We start from the raw sequence: 22,401 nt of genomic DNA, 5'->3' as shown, positions 1-22,401 counted from the left end.
AAACATAATTAAAATACATATTAATAATAAAATGAAAGTAAGGAACTTATACGGAAAAGTTCCTTTGTCTCCAGTGTTGGAAGAATTTGGGTTGGGGGTTTTCGTTTCTTCTTTGAAGCTCGCATGGGCATCGTAAATAGTTTAAGTCCAGCCAGGCTGGCATTTAGTACCAACAGTCTGAATTTATAAAACAGAATTTAACCCATGAATCGCTGACCTGCATATCTGTTACATCTCCCCCTTTCGTCAGATGAAGTCCCTGTGTGGACATCATCGGACGGCAATCATCAGGATGGGCAGATGAAAGGTGAATCGTGATGGTCATGTAGCAGGTGGGTCATGATGGCAGGTGGTTCCTGAAGCTGAGGACTCCCCTTGATGAGGTTCGGTGTTGTCTTTGACTTGGCACCCCCTTTCCGGGGATTCCATCGGGGACCTCCAGCCACAGTTGTCGTGAGTTTGGCTGTAGAGGTTTGCATCTCGTTGAGTATCCTGTATAGGATGAAGGTCACGCCAAGAGTCAGGGCGGGACCAATGACGGTGGAGATGCACCGTGTAGTGTCGGCAGCAGTCCAGGCTAGGACCGCAGATGACTGGTTCAGAATGGGCTGTCGAGACAGTGCTTGGAGGGCTGTATCGACAGGAGTAATGTCAATGTGTTGGGTGGTACCTTTCAGTACTTGGTCCAGCAGGTTGGCACGGGTGGCGGTGTCATGCTGGTCGTAGGTCAGCATAGCTGAGCGCACAGGAGTGTTGACGAGCCATCTGTTACCCACAATCTCTGCTTGCGTTTCTGTGACTTGTGTACGAGGCTTGGCTTCAGCAGGGCAGCGCGTATCGCTGACCCAGGGTTGCAGCTCGCAGATTCCTTCAGAGTTGTGTCTGAGGAAGGGTTTGCTAAGGCAGAGATAATGAATGTTTTTGGTTAAAGTACACATGTGCATGTTTGGGGCCAGGTACAGCTGTGTGTCGCTTTCGTGGTAGGCCACCACATTTGGAATGTGTGTTTTGGTGTGGGTGTTGCTCTTCCACATCCTGACACTGACAATGTCTTTAGGTCTGTAGACTTGGCTTGACTCGCTGATGAGTTGGTTCAGGAGCACGTTCACTTCTCTCTGTTTGGGGTTTACGTGCCGTAGGAAGGCGCTATCCAGAGAGTTGGCCAGGTGTATTTGTAGCAGGTCAGCTGGCATGGTGATGGCGTAAGACAGCACAGTTAACACAAGGCTTAAGGGTATCATGTATGGTGGGGTTTTACTCGTGGTTAGGCTGTCTTTGGAGGAGCTAACCTCCCACAGCATGGCTGTTGTTAATGCTGTTAACAGCTGAGTCTGGGTAAAGTCCTTCTGGAAGGCAGTAAACAGTGGTTTCAAGGAGTTTACAGTCTGGTTCGCTGCATTGACACTGGACATAACAATGTTAAACATTCTGGCGGCAGCAGCGGCTCTAAGCAAAGCTCCCGGGAACTGTTTGGAGCGGTGGTGGTGTCCACCTAACTCCATTTGTGTAACCGTCACTTTCTCATGTTGGCTGAACAGGTGTTTGACATCGGCCTCAGTGTGAGTGAGGGAGTCCTCTCTCCATCGGAACCTTGTACAGCTGTATTCGGTTACAGTGCTGGGGTAGTGTGCCCTGTCATCGGTAGTCAGGAGTCTCAGCGGTTTTCTCGGTGGCAGCTGTCCTCTCTTTGGCTGACAGCACAGCACGGCAAACCACAGCAGCATCCTGGTACAGATAATAGGGAGAGAGAGAGAGAAAGGGGAGAAAGAAACAAACAAGGCCTGTCTTTGGTTGGACAGGACAGTCTCTTTGCTTCGTGGGCGGCGACTGGGTTTAGCTCGCCCTCGCCCATGTTTTGCCACATCTTGCTGCTGGCATGACGCTTGCCTCAGTGTTGTGTCAGTGGCTCTGGTGCTGCGTGGTGCAGCACATGCTGCGTCATGGAAATATATTGGCAGTATCCCCCTTTTGCTCCGTGGCATTACACGCCCTGGCATTGTGATGTCAGACGGTGCACAATCCACAATATTGTTCTGTGCACGCAGCATGGTTTGTGTATCATGCAGTGGTCTGGGGCTTTGGTTGTCAGTGACTGTAGACTGGTTGCCAGGGTGGATGGAGGGGTCTGAGAGGTGGTAAAACAAAGTCATTATCAAGGTTTCAGAAGCCCGCATGTCCGCTGTGTTGGTCTGTGTAGACAACGGAGCCTGCGTAAGCGATTCTGAGGTAGGCAGTTTAGCTAGTAAAGTTCTTGTGCTGTGTGTAATCACTTCAACCTTGAATGTGGGTGGGTGGGTTGGGAGTGACCACAGAATGTTGTTTAGTGTGCCAGTTTTGGCAAGGGTGTCAGTGTGATCTTTAAAGTCCTCGTCTAGACTTGGTAACTTTGAGTGTCCTTTTTCCTTCTTCCAGTACACGATCACATTGTGTGTTTTTGTGATGTTATCACATTGCTGGAACAGGTGTTGGTGTTTGACATGCTTGTTTGCAAGTGTGAGTCCGAGTTCCACACATTCAGGTGAGGATTGGAAGAAACCCAGCGTGTGGTGTAAGGTTTGACCACCTTGCAGGTTGAGTCGAACAGCGACCCCTTTGGTGTAAGCTGGTACCACCGTACCCTGTTTGTTGACTAAGGTACAGAGGCTTGAACTTGGGCCTGTTGTTAGGGCGTTGTACTCATGGCTGGCTGCTGGGGTTCCCGTGACCTCTGTGACCTGACCGTCTGGCTCTGTGGGAGTTCCCGTGACCTCTGCGACCTGACAGTCTGGCTCTAGCAACCTGTGTGGCTGGAGAGAAAGAGGTTCTCGCACTTGAGCAAAGTCTTTTAGCTGTTTGAAGTTCAGAAAAGGGTCAAAGTGTTCTAGCAGGTCTTTGTCGATGAGCAATGTATGAGTGTTCATTGGTGGGACATACATGGGATGTATTAGACTCATCGGAACGAATGTCAGGTGAATGGAAACAACCTGTTCAAACTGGATGTCATCCTGTCTGTACACCTGTACATTCAGTTCATAAGTTTGAGGTGTAAGAGTTCGATCTTGTCTCTTAGCTTCAAATTGGAGTCTTTTGAAAAGGTAAGATGAGATCACCGTCAGGTTTAATCCTGTGTCGATCAGGTCTTCCCTGTTGACTCATTTTTGACCCACCCCCTTTTTGACAGGGCTGCCCAGGAATGTTGGCACTAGGGCAGGTGGGACGATCGGTGGGTGATGAGGACCGGTCTTGTGTAGCTCGCTGCGAAGGCAGGTAGTCAAAACAGCATTTTCTGGTACCTTGTGTTTGTGGTACCTGGTGTGAGGACCTGTGCTGTCTCGTTCAGTTAGCTATAGCTGTTGACTGTGGAGCTCGGGCAGTGTTCTGGGTGCTTGGCTCATCTTCCTTGCGAGTATTCATGTGAAGAAGATCTTTCAGCACCCTCAGGATCTCTGCTGTCTCAGACGTGGCTGCACTGTGTTGCCCTCTGCTGGCTTGGAATGGTATTGACTCTCTGTAAAGATGTCTGTGACTGTGGTGTTGTAGAGCGCCATCTAGGGTTAACTCCAAGCAGTGCTCAGAGACAGAGACGTTGGGGTTTTTCACAGTCTTTTCACAAATAGTCTTTTGCTTGGTGCAAGCTTTGTGGGCTAAGTTCCGTAACTCTTGTGTAGTTCTGTTACGGGGACACGCTGGGACTCTGAGATGAAAACTCCAACTGGCATGTAGGTTTGGGAGGAACAGAGTTTTTAAGTTGAAATCCTGTTCCATACCTGGTTCGTTGCATGCTCCGAAGTAGGTGTTTCGTAGCTGACTACAGAAAGTCTGTGGGTTTTCAAATCGGCCCTGTTTGAGGTCCATAGCAATAAGGAGCCCATGATCTGAGTTTGGATCAGAGAATTCAAGAATCAAAGTCTGTAGCAGTTGCTGGTAGTACGCTTTGACAGTCTCTGGTTGACGATCCAGAAAGCAATGCACATCACGGCTGGCCGTGATTTTTAACAGGTACAATGTGTTCACATCTGTCACGTTGGCGACAGTTTGCAAATGAAAGTCAATGGCTTGTAAAGAAGCATGAACATCATGTCCTCCTGCAGGATCTGGAATGAATGTAGAGATGCTTCTGGCTAGCTTGTGAAGTTCTCTGTGAGCAGTGCAGGGTTTGGTGACATGCGTTCTCTGGAAGGGTTCTCTTCCCTCCGTTATTGACAGATGTTCTTGTAAGCTGGCTGGTGATTTCCTTAGAAGGGAGACTACACCCCCTTTTCCAGCTCTGGGTTCTTGGCTGAAAGGGTTGGAGTGGCGGCCCGGGAGAAATTTTTGTGGTGTGCGTTTCTCCGATCCAGCCACTCTGTAATCTGTGAAATTGTCTCAGTTCTGTGTGAACAGTGTAAAGTTCATCTTGGAGCTTGTCTCTCTGCAGAGTAAGCTTGTTGAATTTAGCTTGGGCCGCTTGCAAGTGTGTTTTGCAGGCCCAGGTTTTATAGTCTTTTTTTTTTTTCAGTTCAGTCTCTGCTCTTTTTAGGAGAGCGTCGCCTTGCTGGAGTTTTTTGTTGAGTTCTTCTCTGGCTTCTCTCTCCAGATGTTCTCTTTGATCTGTGTCGAGGCCAAGATCTTGCAGGGCATTGTGAAGTCTTTCACCTCCTTTCTGTAGCTCTGGATCTGTGTCGTCCTCTTTCTCGCGCTGGTTCTGGGTCTCGAGGAGAAGCTGATCAAGATGACTCTGGGTTGGGGCCTGGTCCTTCCAGGCCTCCTCCGCGATGTTGCTCCGTTCACTGAGCGGTGCCTGGGCGACGAGAATGTGAACTAGGCTTCCGAAGATCCTGGCGAGTTCTCTGTAGTAGTCGCTTTGGTTTGGATCGCGTGCCATCAGTTCATCTAGCTCGGTGTCTAGTTGCTCTGGGTGCTGCAGGTTACTGGCGTCCTTGGGCAGGAAGGGGGTCGTCACTGCTTTCAACCATGTCGAGAGGTGGCCCCCGTGGACTGCTGGACTGGATGCCTGGAACATCCTGATTCTCTGTCGGTGAGAGAAGCACAGCACACACACACAAAAAGACCAATGCAAGTTCGTTCTACGTTTAACGAGCTATATTCATACGGGCTGTGCCGTTTATGAGAATTTTGGGGCTGACTGATGCAAACAGTCAGACAGTTAAGTAGCCAATTAACTTGGGTCAACGAAGGACCTGAAATGGAGATTTGACAGGCAGTAGCCTAGCGGGTCGTGTGATGACACCGGCTGCTGGTGGTCGCTCTACTATTTAACTTCGTTGGTGGCTCCCAGGTTACTGTCTCTACGTGAAATGAAAGAAACAAATCACAACAGAACATGTGGTAGAAAAAGATCAAAGTGAAACACAACACTTGAAATGAGAAGAAACACAATGTGTTAGTGAGAATAAGGAGGCCTAAGCCTGCTGCTAGGTTTTAAGATAGGGCCAACAGGTGAGTGGGCTATCTGGGTAGGAAACCTAGAATTATGGTGTGGCTTAAAGAAGCAAAAGGGTCAGAACACTTAAAATATATCCGGGGGAATATCTAATATTCTGTGGCTTATAATAAGTGGATAGGTTTTATCACTTTTGGTTCACCTGGTTGAATTGAAGTCATTCAGGTGGGAACCAGTGGCTTGGTCAACCTCCCCGGTGCTCCCCAAACACTGAACCGCAGTGTCCCCGGTCCTCCGTTACTCTGGCGTGTCGCAGGACAGCACGGCTTGTGACTTTTAGCACAACCTTTGGAGTGCCAAAATTGCTGATGTCTCTTGAGACAAGAGGGACCGAGTTTCACTCGCAGCCAGTATCGGTAACACCGGTCGGGCAGCCTTGCTCACTGGAAACCTGAGATGACTGTCCAATCACCGAGGGGGTTCTACAATCAAATACACAAAGGATGAACAAAGGAAACTTAAAGTTAATTAAGGTTTGGTTTGTTTAACATCAATTGAGTAACTATATGTAGAGAGGAAAGGTAACAGCTTTACCTAATCATGATAAAACAAAACAAATGAATTATGATAATAATGGTAATTATCAAAATAACCTAAGTCAAAAGAGAGAAGCAAAATAATAAACATCAAATAAAAAAAACAGTAATGAAACAAGGGAGAAGGAGTAGCTGGTTTTCACCACAAGGGGGGGAAAGTACTGCTTCTCTGTCTTTAACCTGCTGAGCAGAAAACTTAATTCAAATTAAAAATTCAAAACTGGTTTAAATCAAAATTTAAAATAAGCATGTAAGAATTAAAAGGAAAATCGGAATAATATCCTATAATAACCATTGATAGCTTGTAAGTTATCATTAATGATCATGAAATTAATCAAACAGGGTGAGATTAATCAAAAGGGGTAAAAGTAGACATGCAGTTTCAAAACAGAAAGGAAAAGACAGAGGTCTGTTAGTCGATTTAACAGGAGACTGCCACTAGATGGCTTACCTTCTAAGTGGGTCAATCAGTGGTTGACCTGACACATCTAGATTTCCACTATTAACAATTACATTTTAATTCAAATCATGTTTGAACTAAACTCAAAGTAAATGTAAACAGTCAAAGGCAGGGAACATTCTTTTGTTTCCCTGTAATAATATTCGCACGAGCAAAGCTGTAAATGCAAATAATTATCGAGAATTTAGACATCCAATTCAAATATACATCACAGGGGATTATAAATTAGCAATCAGAGCGCATTATCTGAAATGGCCACAGGTTGGCAGCTTTGCACTCATGCAAGCTGGAATCAGAAAGCAGGGTGTACCAAAAGTAACAAACCAAAGGTTTTAATCTCTGAGGTGCTATATTAACATAGGTTGAAGAAGGATCCGTTCACTTCCAAAACACAAATGTAACAAAAACAGGAATTTTCCAACTGTTGACTCCAATAGACATTTATCAAAATAGCACTTATGATTTAAATGTTTTAGGTTTAAAATCGGGTAGCTAAGCCAATTCTAGACCAGGAGTTTTTATCGTTTATTTTTTTTTGAATATCATGTGGTTTACCATGAATTCAATAACGATATTTAATAACAAGGCCTTTTTAACTGAATCAGAGGAACATCGCTCAGGTTCAGATTTACATGTTGCAACTATTAAAAGATTTCTTTATCTTTTAATTATTCATATTAAAATGTTTTCACTGTAAAAAGATTTTGGTCTTTCTTAACAGGATACTTTTAACATTATACTGCAGTTTACTTTCATCAAAAATAACAGTGACTGTACTGTTAAGTTTCTACAAATACCTAGCGCGCTGACTGATCAGCTTTTTGCCTCAGTCAGTTGAGTGAGTTCGCGTCTTGCGACTTATCTCACCAGTAACGTTACATAATTTCATAGCGCACGTGCAGAAATTATTAAAAACCATATACACAGATTGATTGCTCACAAAACGAAGTTTGAAATGCCCGCATTCTCCACCAAAATGTAACAACATTGAGTTTTACATAGTAATTAACTCAAATGATATATAGGGAATTTGAATAATTAATCAAGAATTTGATTAATATATATCTCAGATGACTGTTACATTTAATTTTATTGATTATGAAAAATAGCTCAATTGCCAATACCAATACTAATCACAGGGCACTGTAATTTACTCATTAATATGTCAATATTACATTCTTCATATCAATTATTGTGATATCTCTTACTGTAAATGCAGATCAAACCGTGGTATGTCCAGCACACCACTGTAGACCTATCAATTTTCAATAAAGTTATCACGCCTTATAATTCAAGGAAAAGTATTCTCTGGCCATGAAAATATTATCCTATCCTTATGATAAATTTAGTTTCTAAATTTAGAGCTTGTAGCTAAAGATCAGACACATCTCAGTGACTCGTAATGTGAGTGGGGTGGAGTCCAAAGCCAATCATTTTATATATGAGTTTTTAATAATTAAACTAGTAATACATCAAACTACAAATCACACAGAGTAAATATGCGTACGACAATACAAACAGTAAGCTTTATACAATACATAACGAATCCAAATAAAAGAGAGAGAAAGAGAGAGAGAGAGAGAGAGAGAGAGAAAATAGAATGGAATCACATAAGGAGCTCAGGTATGAAAATCATAGTCAGTAACTTTTAGAAGCCAACAACAAATCAGATCATAACAACACTTTAAAGCAGCATTTAAATCTCCATAGAGAAAGTGATACTTGCAAAAGGTGTCCCATGTGAGTGTGGCGTGAGATCGGCGTCGAGCTTGAGCGCTTTGCGCGTTGAAACAGCCATGTGCCATGAAACGGAGGCCATGTGACGCGCGTGCACGCTGCGCTTGGCGTGAGCGTGGAGCACGTGGTCCTTTGTTCTGTCCTCGCGCGGTATTTGAAAGGTTCAACAAACATTGTTCCAGAATTCGTCTTCCTTGCGTGGGAGAGGCGAATAGTTTAATAAACTTAGTAAAGAAAAGAAAAGAAAACGAACGAAACGAAAGCTTCCAAAGGAGCCATTAAAATGGCTTTTTCTCTCAGCCCCTGTGCTGAGGGGGTTCGCGCTGTGAGCCTATGGCCGCGCGGAAACAACGTTGGAGAGCAGCGTATCCGAGAACGGGGAAGAGGAAGAAGCGCAAAAAGAGGAGGGTGGACCTTGTTTGGTCAATTCTTATAGCTTGAAATAGTTCACGCCCATTTTCGAGGGAGCATCCAATGAATGTCCGCGATCTGAAGCGGAGGGAAAGTTCCTTTGTCTCGGTTGAGACAAACCCCTGATGATTTAGGGCCTGTCCGATTTCATCAGGAATATTAAAGCAAGTTCATTATTCCAGATTAAATACATTTTTCATTACTTTGCTCTAGATAAATGGGTCTGTCAAAGCATGACGATTAGAACAAGACTAAACATAATAGGTATATGTGATCAAAACATGAAGTTACATTAAATATGTGTAATTCTACATCTGAAAGATTTGCTTAACACATGATAACACTGCAGATGTTGGGAAACATCTAAATGTACCAAAAGGGAATACGTAATACATTTATACAGCATAAAAACTAACAGGTAACAAATTCATTCCATAGAATGCATTGGGGAGAAGATTTGGCTTCTCTCCTCTCCAGTGTGGTCGTAAACTTTACGACCTGCAAAAGTGGGGGTTGCAGAGACATGGCTCTCTTTGAGGAAGTTAAAGTGAGGAAAGACATTTCCTAAAGTATAAGCTTGCAACTTATACTCTTCACATAACAAGGATTAACCATTTTATGCAATCCATAAACATAATTAAAATACATATTAATAATAAAATGAAAGTAAGGAACTTATACGGAAAAGTTCCTTTGTCTCCAGTGTTGGAAGAATTTGGGTTGGGGGTTTTCGTTTCTTCTTTGAAGCTCGCATGGGCATCGTAAATAGTTTAAGTCCAGCCAGGCTGGCATTTAGTACCAACAGTCTGAATTTATAAAACAGAATTTAACCCATGAATCGCTGACCTGCATATCTGTTACAACTTACAGTATAAGCTACTACTAAATATTGAAGAAACTTAATTTTCTGTAAAGTTGCTTTGCAATGATTTGTATCGTAAAAAGCGCTATAAAAATAGTTGACTTGAAAAGACTAGAAAACTTAGCAGTGAATGAAAAGATGTCATATCTATCACAAGTGCAGTATGAAGTACCTCAAGGCCCAGTACTAGGGCCATTACTTTTGACACTTTACATGTTACCCCTGGGAGATATAATCTATGATTGGGGGGATTGGTGATCCTCTGTCCATCTTGACTTCTGAGAGACACTGCCACTCTGTGAGGCTCGTCTTATACCCAATAATGTTGCGAATTGACCTAATAAGTTGTAAAATGGTCCTCCAGCGGTTCCTTATATGTACATTTTACTTTTTGGGCCTCTTAATTGCTACCTGTCCCGACTTTCTTTGTACTGTGTAGCTCTCATGAAATCCAAAATTAGCCAATATTTGGCATGACATTTCAAAATTTCATCTATATTCTATAGTGAATAAACTATGTTTATGAGATTTGTAAATTATTCCATTCCTTTTTTGTTTATTGGTGCTATGCAAATTAAAAAAAAAAAGAGAAGAAAGAGAGGTAAGTGGGACTATGATGCTTAAACACCTCTTATTGGCCAATGTGTTCATGAAATCAACAGATATATCTGTGATTGGTTACTTTGCTCAATGCTGAAAAATCACATTGAACATAGAAACTTATGACCAGTGGAGATAAAAATGTAAAAAGCTCCATCCCACAAGTGGAAGGGATTGGTTAGACGTTTGTAACATTAATAATCAGTGGCTGTTTCAAACTGTGTTTTTGAAACTGTCTTTGATACACTGCAGTATAAGGAGAAAAGTGAGTGAAAGTGAAGTGGTGTGTGGCCAAGCATGGTGACTCATACTCAGAATTTGTGCTCTGCATTTAACCCATTCACACACACACACACACACACAGTAGTGGACACCACAGACCGTGAACACACACCCAAAGCAGTGGGCAGCCATATTGCTGCGCCATCCGGGGAGCAGTTGGGGGTTCGGTGACTTGCTCAGGGGTCTCAACTCAGTCGTGGTATTGAGGTTGATTATTCACTCATAATTCCTAACAGACCTGAAACACGAACTGCTACCTTTGGGTTACAATTCCGACCTTGGAGGCCCTCCACGACTGCACCCCCCCCCCCCTTTTTTTTTTCCTTTTTTTTTTTTTAAGGGTTGCAGGATCATAAATAGTGTTGACAGATGAATTTGCACATGGTTTGTATAGGTTATTTTAAATAATTTTTTCCTATTAAAACACCAGTCATGATAACAACATTAAAATCTTTTAAATAAAGTCCTGCATGTTCTCTCTGTAAGGTTCCAAAAAGGATAACGCTCTACATTCTTACTTGAAAGTATGGAACAAAGATTGGATATTTCCAGGCTTTTTGGACCATTTAATCAAGAGGCCATAAACAAAAATTAGGAAAGAATTCAATATTTTGTTTCAAATGTGTGTATGGTTCTTATTTTAATTTTTAATTTCCAGTGAACTTTTTTTTTTTTTTTTTTTAAACCCTGAGAACAAAACTTTTTAAACAGTTTTCCTGCCACTATTAATCAATACTTTATTTTGCTTACACTAATATGTTATAAGCATGTTTGAGGAGCACAAATGCAAAAAATCTTCAAGTTAAGCATGTGCCATCTATTATACCTACCTCTGGACTACTTTTGTAATGAAGTCATCAGTGCAAATCAAAGCATCAGATAAACCCTTGTAGAGCTTACAGGCTACCTGTCTCGAGTCAATCACCTCCATCACCACTGAGAGCAAAAACAGACAGAGTAAGTTATCAGACCAGGCAAAACTATGGTAACTTCAGCTCACACTTAAGGTACATCTCATTGTAGAATACGGCTTTTCAACCCTGTCCTACAGGCCCCCCAGCACTGCACATTTAATATGTTTCCCTTATTGGACATGCCCAGTTCAAGTCTTGCAGTCTCTACTAATGATATGAGTTGAATCAGGTGAGTTAAATAATTAAAACATACAAAATGTGCAGGGCTGGTGGGCCTCCAAGACAGGTTTGCTGTAGAACAACACTTAAATGTAAAGTGTGGATTCCTTACCACAGACAAGTGATTCATTTACAGGGTGTTGAAAAGACACACTAAAGCTCGAGTCAGTTAGGGGGCACACTTCAAACTGCAGCAGTCCTGGAGTATCTGCTAAAAATATGAAAAGATGGTTACAGCAAGGTTTTTTTTTTTGTTTTTTTTTTGCAGTCTTATAAAAGATACGTATTTTTGTTACTAATACTAGAAAATAAGTACCACATAATATTAAATAACTTTCATAATAATATATTGATTATGCAACGAAATGCAGGGCTTGAAAATAAGGACTGTCTGCTGCGTCGTCATGAAAGTTTATAATTCGCACAAGTTTTTAAGCCTTGCTAATTGTAAAATTCAAGTGATTTTAAAGCATTGAGGTGAACATTAAGGACAGCTAAAATTAAGATTTCACATACTGTTTTCTGTGTGTACAGTGCACATTCTTGCACTTGGATGAAAAATACATACAAAAGTATGTCAAAATACCCATCTTATTGAGTAACTTTGTAGCTGCAATCATCTTACAGAATGTCATTCGTATGGAAATATTATTAAGTGTGTAAATGACCATTAACAGAGCCAGAGATGCTGAAGATGGACACAAAGAGAAAAATACTGTAGCAGACAGAACAAGATCACTGATCACGATGTGTAAAATATTGGAAGAAAATTTATTTAATTGGGGGTTATATATATTTTATATAAATTCCCCTCTGAGCAAATGACTGTTTTTGAAAAAGTTTAGATGTTTTTTTTTTCCCTTTTATCTTGTCTCTGTATAATGCATATTAGTGTTAATAAGCACAGTGGTTCATTGTCTAGAAATGTGTCAATATAGAATGTTTACTATACATGGAGCATTGATAAAGGATGGAGCAATATGTTGGTTTACAAACTGCAGTGCGTTTTCAGTACTCTGTGTTTGTTCGGCTAACTATTGTTTGGGTCTTTACTACCAAGCTGTGGATCTGGTCCACTAACATAAGTGTAAAACATATTTTTCCCCTCTCATTCCTTCTTTTTAGAACAGAGTGGAGCACTATTATTATTATAATAGGGTGCATTATTGATAAGCCGTATTCCAGTACTCGTGATGGGCATTCCTTTTCTGACATGCGCTGTATCCAGTAGAACAATCACAACAGACTGACTGGGTCATCGAACCAGTCAGAGCAGAGCAACATTATATGCAAAGGATGGTTTTGGGAAGATGAATTCCGAACAAATACACTGAACAAAGTGATAAACACAACACTTTTGTTTTTGCCCCCATTTTTCATGAGCCGAAAAATCAAAGACTTTTTCTATGTACACAAAAGGCATATGTCTCTTACATATTGTTCAGAAATCTGTCTAAAGCTGTGTCCAAATTCAGGGTCTACATCCTTCGGAGGACGCATTTGAAGGATGTTACGTCACAGCGCCGCGACGAAGGCTGTCCAAATTCGTAGGATCCTTCAAATGCGGCCCACAAATGCGTCCTCCTTTTCCCCGAATTCGAAGGATGGGTGTGATGGATCCTTTCGCGTCCTACCTATCCCATAATTCTTTTCGGCAGGACGAAGCGAGCGGTAGCGGAGTGGGGGAGGAGTATTATTTTCGATGTTTTTTAAAAACTGGCTTTTCAAAAAGATATATTTTGAGTGGTTTTCTAGTTAGGCATTTTGTTTTAGCATTAAGCATTTTTTTTTACATGTGTACGTGTATATGTAAAAAAAAAAAAAACGTTTACTTTCGTAAACTAGCTTCTTCCTTACTGCCTGTGTGAATATCCTCTTACACACAGCTTATTTGTTAGTGATTGAAGCTGTTTTAACGCTTCTAAGGACGAAAGACAGACAGACAGACAGAAGTGTTTATAAAGCTCCGGGGAGAGAACGATGAGATCTTCACCCGCTTCTTGCTTGGCGCTGTCACGGTTGCTAGGCGACAGGATATGAGCAACAGTTAAGGGAGGGAACTGAAAGAAGGGTAGGCTGTCCAAATTCACAAACACCGACTTCCGGTTTTTGCGGTCGTCGGAGGACCCATCCTCCTTCAACCGGGTAGGAAGGATCCTAAGGAGGATGCAGACCCTGAATTTGGACACAGCTTAAATCTGTGTGAGCACTTCTCCTTTGCCAAGATAATCCACCCACCTTACAGGTGTGGCATATCAAGATGCTGATTAGACAGCATGATTATTACACAGGTGTGCCTTAGGCTGGCCACAATAAAAGGCCACTCTAAAATGTGCAGTTTTATCACAGAACAATGCCACAGATGTCGCAAGTGAGGGAGCATGCAATTGGCATGCTGACTGCAGTCCACCAGAACTGTTGACAATTGAGAATTGGCAGTACATCCAACTGGCCTCACAACCACAGACCACATGTAACCACACAAGCCCAGGACCTCCGCATCCAGCATCTTCACCTCCAAGATCATCTGAGACCAGCCACCCGGACAACTGCTGCAACAATCGGTTTGCATAACCAAAGAATCTCTACACAAACTGTCAGAAACCATATCAGGAAAGCTCATCTGCATGCTTGTCATCCTCATCGGGGTCTTGACCTGACTGCAGTTCATCATCGTAACCAACTTGAGTGGGCAAATGCTAACATTCGATGGCATCTGGCACTTTGGAGAGATGTTCTTTTCATGGAAGAATCCTGGTTTTCACTGTACAGGGCAGATGGCAGATAGCTTGTATGGCATTGTGAGGGTGAGTTTTCGGACCCCCCCCCCCCACAATACAGTAAAACTGCACGTTTTAGAGTGGCTAGCCTAAAGCACACCTGGAATAATCCTCAGTGTTGAGCCCTTAAATGCCACCATATTTTGCAATGAAATCATATTGTATTCTTTAGGTAGTGCATTTTCAGTGAATCTAAATGTTCCATCCATTTTTACTAATCTACCAGCTCTTATGGAGACAATTATTATGAAAGACTACACACTCACCTTCCTTAAGGCATGTTTTCTTGACGCAGCTACCAATCAGCGTGTTGTAGGCAGCCTGGTGTCTTATAATGTCGAGAAGAGCAGGCACCTGAGCAGGATGTCTGAAGGGAATCTTGGAAATATAAGCTCCTTGAAGAGACCTCCCATCCTGCACTGGAGCATCACCATTCAGGAAATAACAATGCTGCTGTCCTGGTAAAGACTAATGAGACAGAAAGGCAATGCATTCAGAGAATCAGATGGACATAATCATAATGATATACTGTTTTAATAGACTGTGGTTTATTAGCTATACAACAGAGGAAACATTTTCTACTCAGAATATATGGATAGTTGACAAATGCATATGGACAAGAACTAATTTGCTCACCAAACTTGGCTCACTAAAACTTTAGTTTGACCTGGTCTAAAAATGCCATGTCGATATAGACACTACTTAAAAGCTAAATAAAAACTGACACTATCTATTGAGAGAGAAAAAGAGAGATGAATCAACAAACAGTAACTTTACAAACTAAAAACTTCAATGGTGTCTAATGTCTAATACTCACTGTATAAAAACGCATTGATTGTGCCAAATCAGGAGGACTGGCCTCTCCCTCCTCGTGCAGTTGGCTCTTTATGATGAGATCATATAGCGGGGACAAGGTGGGCACTGTCTCCAAAACAGGGATGCCTAAAAAGATGGGGGGGGGGGGGGGGGTGAGGTAGAACTAAATTCATGTGGTCCTATATAAACTAGACTTGTGCTGGTATTTGTTTTCGGTACCGAACAGTGACAACGCAGCACGTGTCCGTCAGATTCGCTGATAGACGCCGCATAAAATTAATATAATTTTTTTTTTTAAATATTAGGTTTTTTATATTATGTAGCGTATTTTAAAAACTTTTTAAAAATTTAAAATGTTTATTTGCAACAGTTATGCGAACAACAATAAAAACATTTATGACAGCGGCATCTGCTGAGGGACAAGTTGTCACGGGAACATCACAGCTGAAGATAATGAGGAAATTTTAGACAGAATATAAACCAGAAAATACAGCATAAGCACATTATATAAAGGTTATATAAATTGATTTGCATTTCAGTGAATTAAATAAGTACCTTATTTTCCGCACTATAAGGCGCACCAGATTATAAGGGGCACCTTCAATGAATGGCCTATTTTAGAACTGTTAGCATGGTTTCCAGAGATCTGGAGCTGATTCGGGGTAGCTTGGTGGTTTGTGACTGTTGTCTCGCGCCGCACTGTCTTTTAAGGGGCCGTTCACATATCACGTCTTTTGCGCGCTCAAGTTCGTTATTTCCAATGTAGGTGCGCAATAAGCACGCTCATAATGGAAGCTACGCGGTCGCGACGCACTCATTTTTTTTCCAGGCGCATCGAGTTATAAACATCTCACCCTTTCAGAATGCCGCAAGCGCAAGAATATCAGACCTGAACCAGGAAGTTGGTCACCAAATCACACGGTAACCATACTTTTGATAACCGTGGTCTCTGTTTTTGTGATAGAATGCAACTTTCTCCATTCCCAGTATGTCATTACGCCAGATGTAAACAAACAGTGTGATGCGTCGACGCATTTCACACACGTCGACGTATTTTTGTAGTCGACATAATCAATGACGTTGACGCGTCGTTGCAGCACTAATAAGAAGCTCCGGATTATGATGCACACTGTCGTTTTTTGAGAAAATTAAAGGCTTTTTTAGTGTGCCTTTAAGTGCAGAAAATATGGTATTTGATCCCAAAGCAAAACATGACATAGTACTTGGTGCAGAAACCCTTGCTGGCAAGCACAGAGGTAAGATGCGTTTGTAGTCACCAGGTATGGCACACATCCCAGATTTTCTATAGGACTGAGGTCTGGAGACTGGGTAGGCCACTCCATGACCTTAATGTGCTTTTTCTTGACCCACTCCATTGTTGCCTTGGTGGTACGTTTAGGGTCACTGTCATGCTGGAAGACCCATTCGTGACACATGTTCAGTGTTGTGGCTGAGGGAAGGAGGTTCTCATCCAAGATTTTACAGTACATGGTCCCGTCCATTTGCCCCTCAATGTGGTGAAGTCATCCTGTACCCTTAGCAGAAAAACAGCCCCAAAGCATAGTTTCCACATCCATGCTTGACTGTAGGGATGGTGTTCTTGGGGTCATAGTCAGCATTTCTCTCCCTCCAAACACGGCAAGTCAAGTTAATGCCAAAGAACGAAAATACCAGTTAATGTTATCGCTTATTCACACTCAGAAAATTGCTTAGAAATCACTCAGTATGCTATATTAATCACCAAAGATTGCATTTAATTTTTTTTCAACTGCTTTTCTTTAATTTAGGATTGGTTTTGTATTTATATTTTCATCTGATTTATCATAAACCCCATTTATCTTAGAGTAGCCACCTCATTTTTTGAGTGAAAAAAGGATTATAAAACTGATGAAAATTTGCACTGTTTATCACACTACTGTGCTTTAATGTTTAATCAGGAGTTTGGTTTAAAAGGCTTTTATTTTGTACAAAATGGCACGAAGTCACACTTGTGGTGTTCCCGGTCAAAAATGTCCAGCCATTCAAAGTGAATGGGAAAGAATGAAAGTAATAGAAACTATTACTGTTCAGGAGCATGTTGATCATGTTCACATATGTTACATGTGTGCTTGAAAACATAAAGGCCTTGGACTTGGTCATGTGTGGATGGATGCATTCTCGTGCTAACACACACAATCATACACATACTATTGAGAGTATTACAAGCTTTCCATTTCATCCAACCCTAAACTGCATCTGAAATCATTTAATCAATCTGATAGTATAACACTCTTTTTCTCTCTCCTTCTTGCTTTCATCACACTTTTTAGACAAAATATTATGACAATAGGTTTTGAGGCTTTCAAGGTCTCACAAAGCAGACAAAACTTTACTAATAAACGCTTTAGCACAGAGACAGCATAAATATTGTTGTACCATGAAATGTTCTCTATATGGCAGTGCTGTTTTTTAATGTCATAATGATCAGATTTGTTGTTTTATGACATTGTCTATGACAGTGTCAGTTTTTTTTTTTTACTTTATTTTTTGATAGTACAAGTATTGTTTTGGTGTTCCATGAACTATTCTCTATAAAAAAATCTTTAAATTAGCCTGTGTTTTACTAACCCTCGAGGCAACCTATATATATTACTTTCTTCTTTCAGCTTCTTTCAGTACGAAATATTTACAACTTTTTTCGACCTTTCAAAACAAAGTGAATGATTAATGATTAAAGTACACTAGTGTGATAAACAGTGTCAATTTTCATAATATTTAATATTGTGAAAATTATTAATAAACAATGCTTTTTTTCACTCAAAAAATTAGGTGCCTACACTTGGATAAACAAGGCTTACAATTAATCAGATGCAAATATAAATACAAAACCAGTCCTAAATGGAAGAAAAGTTGACAAAAAGATTGAATCAAATATTTGGTCATAATATAGCATAATGAGTGATTTATAAGCAATTTTTTGAGGCCGGGTCTTTTTTGACCGGGAACCCCATAAGTGTGACTTTGTGCCATTTTGTACAAAATAAAAGTCTTTCAAAATAAACTCCCTGATTAAACATTAAAGTACACTAGTGTTATAAACAGTGCAAATTTTCATCTTTTATTTCATATTGTGAAAATTATTATTAATGCTTTTTTTACCCACTCAAAGTAGATGCCTCAGAAAAACAGGGCTTACGATTAATCAGATGTAAATATAAATACAAAACAAGTTGACGAAAAGATTTAATTCAATATTTGGTGATAATATAGCATAATGAGATTATAGCATAATCACTGGGCATCACAGGGATTCCACTTCACTGGTTTGAATCTCATCCAACTGGTAGGTGTTTCAGGTTGGCCTGGGGAGGGGTGGTTTCCAAAGCACATCAACTGGTCACTGGGGTTCCTCAGGGATTATTTCTTGGACCCCTCCTCTTCTACATATACACTACATCACTGGGTCCCCCCATACAGGCACATGGCTTCTCCTACCATTCTTATGCTGATGAGACAGCTCTCTCATTTCAACCATATGATCCAACGGTAGCTAGACGGATCACAGGCTGCCTGGCAAACATCTGGGTATGGATGAAATAACATGACCTACAGCTCAACCTGGCAAAGACTGAGCTTCTTGTCTTCCCTGCCACTTTAACTCTAGAGCATGATTTTACCATCCAGCTAGGTTCTTCTACAAATACCCCATCGACTTTGGTCAGAAATATTGGTGTAATCTTTGATGACCAGCTGACTTTCAAAGACCACACTGCAAAGACTGCCCGGATCTTGCAGGTTTGCATTGCACAACATTAGAAAGATCAGGCCCTTTCTAAAGGAGCATGGTGGACAACTTCTTGTCCAGGCCCTTGTAACTTCTAGGCTTGACTACTGCAATGCTCTTCTGGCTGGACTTCCATCAAGCACAATCAAACCTCTACAAATGATTGAGAATGCAGCGGCACGACTGGTCTCCAACGAGCCCATGTTACACCTCTCTTTATCTCATTGCACTGGCTACCGGTTGAGGCTTCCATCAAGTTCAAGACATTAATGCTTGCATATAGAACAGTCACAGGGTATATGGAATGCTGAATCTCTGACAATTTTCAAGTGACAGTTGAAAACTCATCTCTTTCGATACTACTTGACTTCATCATAAATAAAAAGAAAACTCTTTCTCTTTATTTATTCCTTCCCTTTCTAGCTTGTACTTATTTGAACAATGACTAAAACTTGGTTTTATAAGCACTTCCTGTGTCTGCTTGACTCTGTAAGAAGAACTGCTTTATGTATTCCCCAATTGTAAGTCGCTTTGGACTAAATGTATATAATCAATCTGTGGGGCCAGTAATACTGTTGGTTGTTTAGGACTCAAATATTTTATTCACTCACTGAAATGCAAATCAGTTTCTAACCTTTATAGAATTTTTTTTTTTTTGGCTGATATTCTCTCTATACATTAAAATAAACCTCCCATAAAAATTACAGAAAAAATACTTTCATTTCTTTGTTAGTGGGCAAACTTACAAAATCAGCAGTGGATCAAATAAATATTTTCCCCACTGTATACCGAGTGATTTTCATTTTGTCATTTAGACAATTTAATAGCAGAAGCACAATAACAAATAAAAATAACTACACTGATGTAGCAGTCTACTAAAGTCATCCAACATCTAAACTTCAGATCAATTCTACATCCAAGTTTTCAAACAGGATTATATACATACCTGTAGTACTGCCCATTTTTTTTATATACGATAAAGAAAATGGCATCAAGCGATTCATCTTCAGGAAGAAACATGCTGGTAAATCTACACAGTTTGAGTTTGTAACAGAAGAAAATGATGGAGTCCTAAAGGGGGAAAATATATATTGAAAGAATGAAGCCTTACATGAACATATAATAAATCATCAACAAGACCAATGGAACAACCAGTACATATTTCTCATGGAAAAGTTATCTTGTGACTTTAGGATATAATGCACAAGACAAATGCGCTGTGAAAATACTACTCTTCTCTGGAAAAGATTACACCAGATTACACTATAGTAGAAACAAAAAATATTTTTTTTAGCTGATTCTTAATTCTTTGTAAATCTGACCCTTTGTTGTCAACTGGATGAGATCCTGTGATAAGCGGAGCGATGGGTAGCTTGTAAACCGATGTGGTGCCCTCAACAGTCACCGACACACTCACACCTAAAGTACGGGGAACTGCAGAATACAGGAGAAGATGGTAATCAATGACCTTTGATTATAATACACACACACACACACACACACACACACACACACACACACACACACACATATATATATAAATATATATATATGTAAATATATAAATATACAACTGAACTGTTTGTTTTCTTACTATTGACAGCACTGTAGTTCAGTTGGGCTCCTGTTTCCTCCTCAAAGATGTCATTTGGAGAAACATAACACTGTAGAGATACTAGATGACCGCCACTCCTCGCTGTCAACAGACCCACACTACCGTGAAGTATTGTCTCCACAGTGTTGGCATTAGTGGCTATCCTACGGTAGAAATTTATTGAGTTAATTATACCCTTTCAAAAAATTACAGTGGTTTTAAGATATACAGTACACTATGGTATTGATTGTTAACTGAGATACCAAACTGGTGACCAAGCTGAAACCAATCTGCGTGTTTGCAGTACTTTTCTGAAAGCAAAAACTAGCTCAACATAAACAGAGGTCATTGTTCACATAAAACAATTCTTTATGTATAGTATCCCTTACTGTACAGCTGCTCAAACCACTTTATCTAAAATATCATTATTTAATTTCATTACAATTCATAAGTTCATTACATACTGAAATAACTTCTGACCACTTCATCAAGAGCATTGGTCATGATGGCAGAAAAATTGATTAAGATTACTTTTTAAAATTATGTTCTCTCAAAGTTTGTAAGATCCATAGTCTGTAGTCTTAATTTTGCTTTATTAAAATGAAAATATTCACAAATATGTAGGGATGTGTACCGAGACCCGGTATTAAACTGGCCCCGGGGCTAAATTATGAAAGACCGTAGTACCAGTAAGATATGACTGTAATGGTTCTGTTTTCGGTACTGGAGGGGAAAAATTAATGTAGCCTACTATGCATTTTTGCTTAATAATGTTATCGTGCACATTTTATTTCACCAAACATTTCTAATGTGCGATCATATTAAGACGTTTGTCTGTGAGATCTGCGAGATTGCTCATGCGCGCCGCGGAGGCTGTCTGTCAGTCACACACACACACACACACACACACCACAACGAGCGCGGCACATGCACAGACATAACAGTATGAAAACTCCCGCTTAGTAAAAGAGTGACGATGGTGAAGAGATTTGCTTAATGATGTTATCGTGCACATTTTATCTTACCAAAAATTTCTAATTTGCAATATTATTAAGACCTTTGTCTGTGAGATCTAAGAGATCTCTCATGTGCGTTGCGGAGGCTGTCTGTCAGTCACACAACCACACAACAAGAACGAGCGCGGCGCACACACGCGAGGGGGGCCTGTTCACATATCGCGTCTTTTGCGCGCTAATGTTTGTTATTTCAAATGCAGGTGCGCGGTATGCGCGCTCATAATGGACGAGCTCGTTTTTTCCAGGCGCGTCCGCACTGCATCAAGTAAAAAACATCTCAACTTTTAAGAATGCCGCAAGCACACTGCAAATCCATTCATCCACTGCTGAAATTTCCGCATCTTCATGGAGAGAACAGGTCATGGTTGCTTAGCGACGGCAGACTCCTCAGGAGCGCAAGTGATCGAAGGCTTTGTTAAAAAAAATCTGAAAGCGGCGCGCCTAGCATTTTCCACGCGTTTTTAGACGCGATATGCAAACGGCCCCTTACAGTACAAAGACTCCTGCTTAATACAAAGAGTGACGATAGCGGAGACAGCAAAACGTTCCAAAGTGTGGTTATACTTCACTAGAGTTGATGCAGACAACGCTGGTTGTCATAAGTGCAACAAAATATTTGCATGTAAGGGCGGAAATACAAGCAATTTGTCAAAGCATCTTTCAAAAGTGCATTATGTGCAGACAGAGAAATGCAAAGTTTTCGACTGCCTAAACAACACAAAGTACTGATAAGAATACCGTTAAAGTACCGGACCATTAAGCAGTATCGGTAAGAGTAGTAATACCGTTAAAACCCTTAACGATACCCATCCCTACAAATATGTCAATCAACTCAGAATGGCAAGATTGAATTTATGAATTAAATATTTAAAAAAAAAAACTATTTGACTAAACTAGCATATAGTTGTACTTTTCCAAGTGTAACTGAAGAAGAGTAATCAAAGACAGTGCAGTTTGTAAAAAAAAAAAAAAAAAAAAAAATATTATAT

At 40.7% G+C, this 22,401-nt stretch overlaps 1 protein-coding gene across 3 annotated transcripts in view; it reads right to left on the bottom strand.

Moving 5' to 3' along the window:
• Positions 1 to 22,401, bottom strand: part of med1 (mediator complex subunit 1) — a 124,262-nt gene that overhangs the window by 12,801 nt on the left and 89,060 nt on the right. For 2 of the 3 annotated variants that reach the window (XM_026242204.1, XM_026242206.1), the window contains 7 exons: positions 20,397 to 20,560; positions 20,125 to 20,236; positions 19,749 to 19,873; positions 15,041 to 15,165; positions 14,490 to 14,691; positions 11,556 to 11,654; positions 11,141 to 11,246 (listed from right to left, as the gene is read on the bottom strand). In XM_026242204.1, coding sequence (XP_026097989.1) covers positions 11,141 to 11,246; positions 11,556 to 11,654; positions 14,490 to 14,691; positions 15,041 to 15,165; positions 19,749 to 19,873; positions 20,125 to 20,236; positions 20,397 to 20,560 — 933 coding nt within the window. The remainder of the gene's footprint in view (positions 1 to 11,140; positions 11,247 to 11,555; positions 11,655 to 14,489; positions 14,692 to 15,040; positions 15,166 to 19,748; positions 19,874 to 20,124; positions 20,237 to 20,396; positions 20,561 to 22,401) is intronic. The other variant, XM_026242205.1, reaches the window with a different exon arrangement.

The sequence above is a fragment of the Carassius auratus genome, unplaced genomic scaffold (genome assembly GCF_003368295.1).
Source record: "Carassius auratus strain Wakin unplaced genomic scaffold, ASM336829v1 scaf_tig00001016, whole genome shotgun sequence".
Taxonomy (NCBI): Eukaryota; Metazoa; Chordata; class Actinopteri; order Cypriniformes; family Cyprinidae; genus Carassius; species Carassius auratus.
This window is presented reverse-complemented; position numbering and strand designations above follow the sequence as displayed.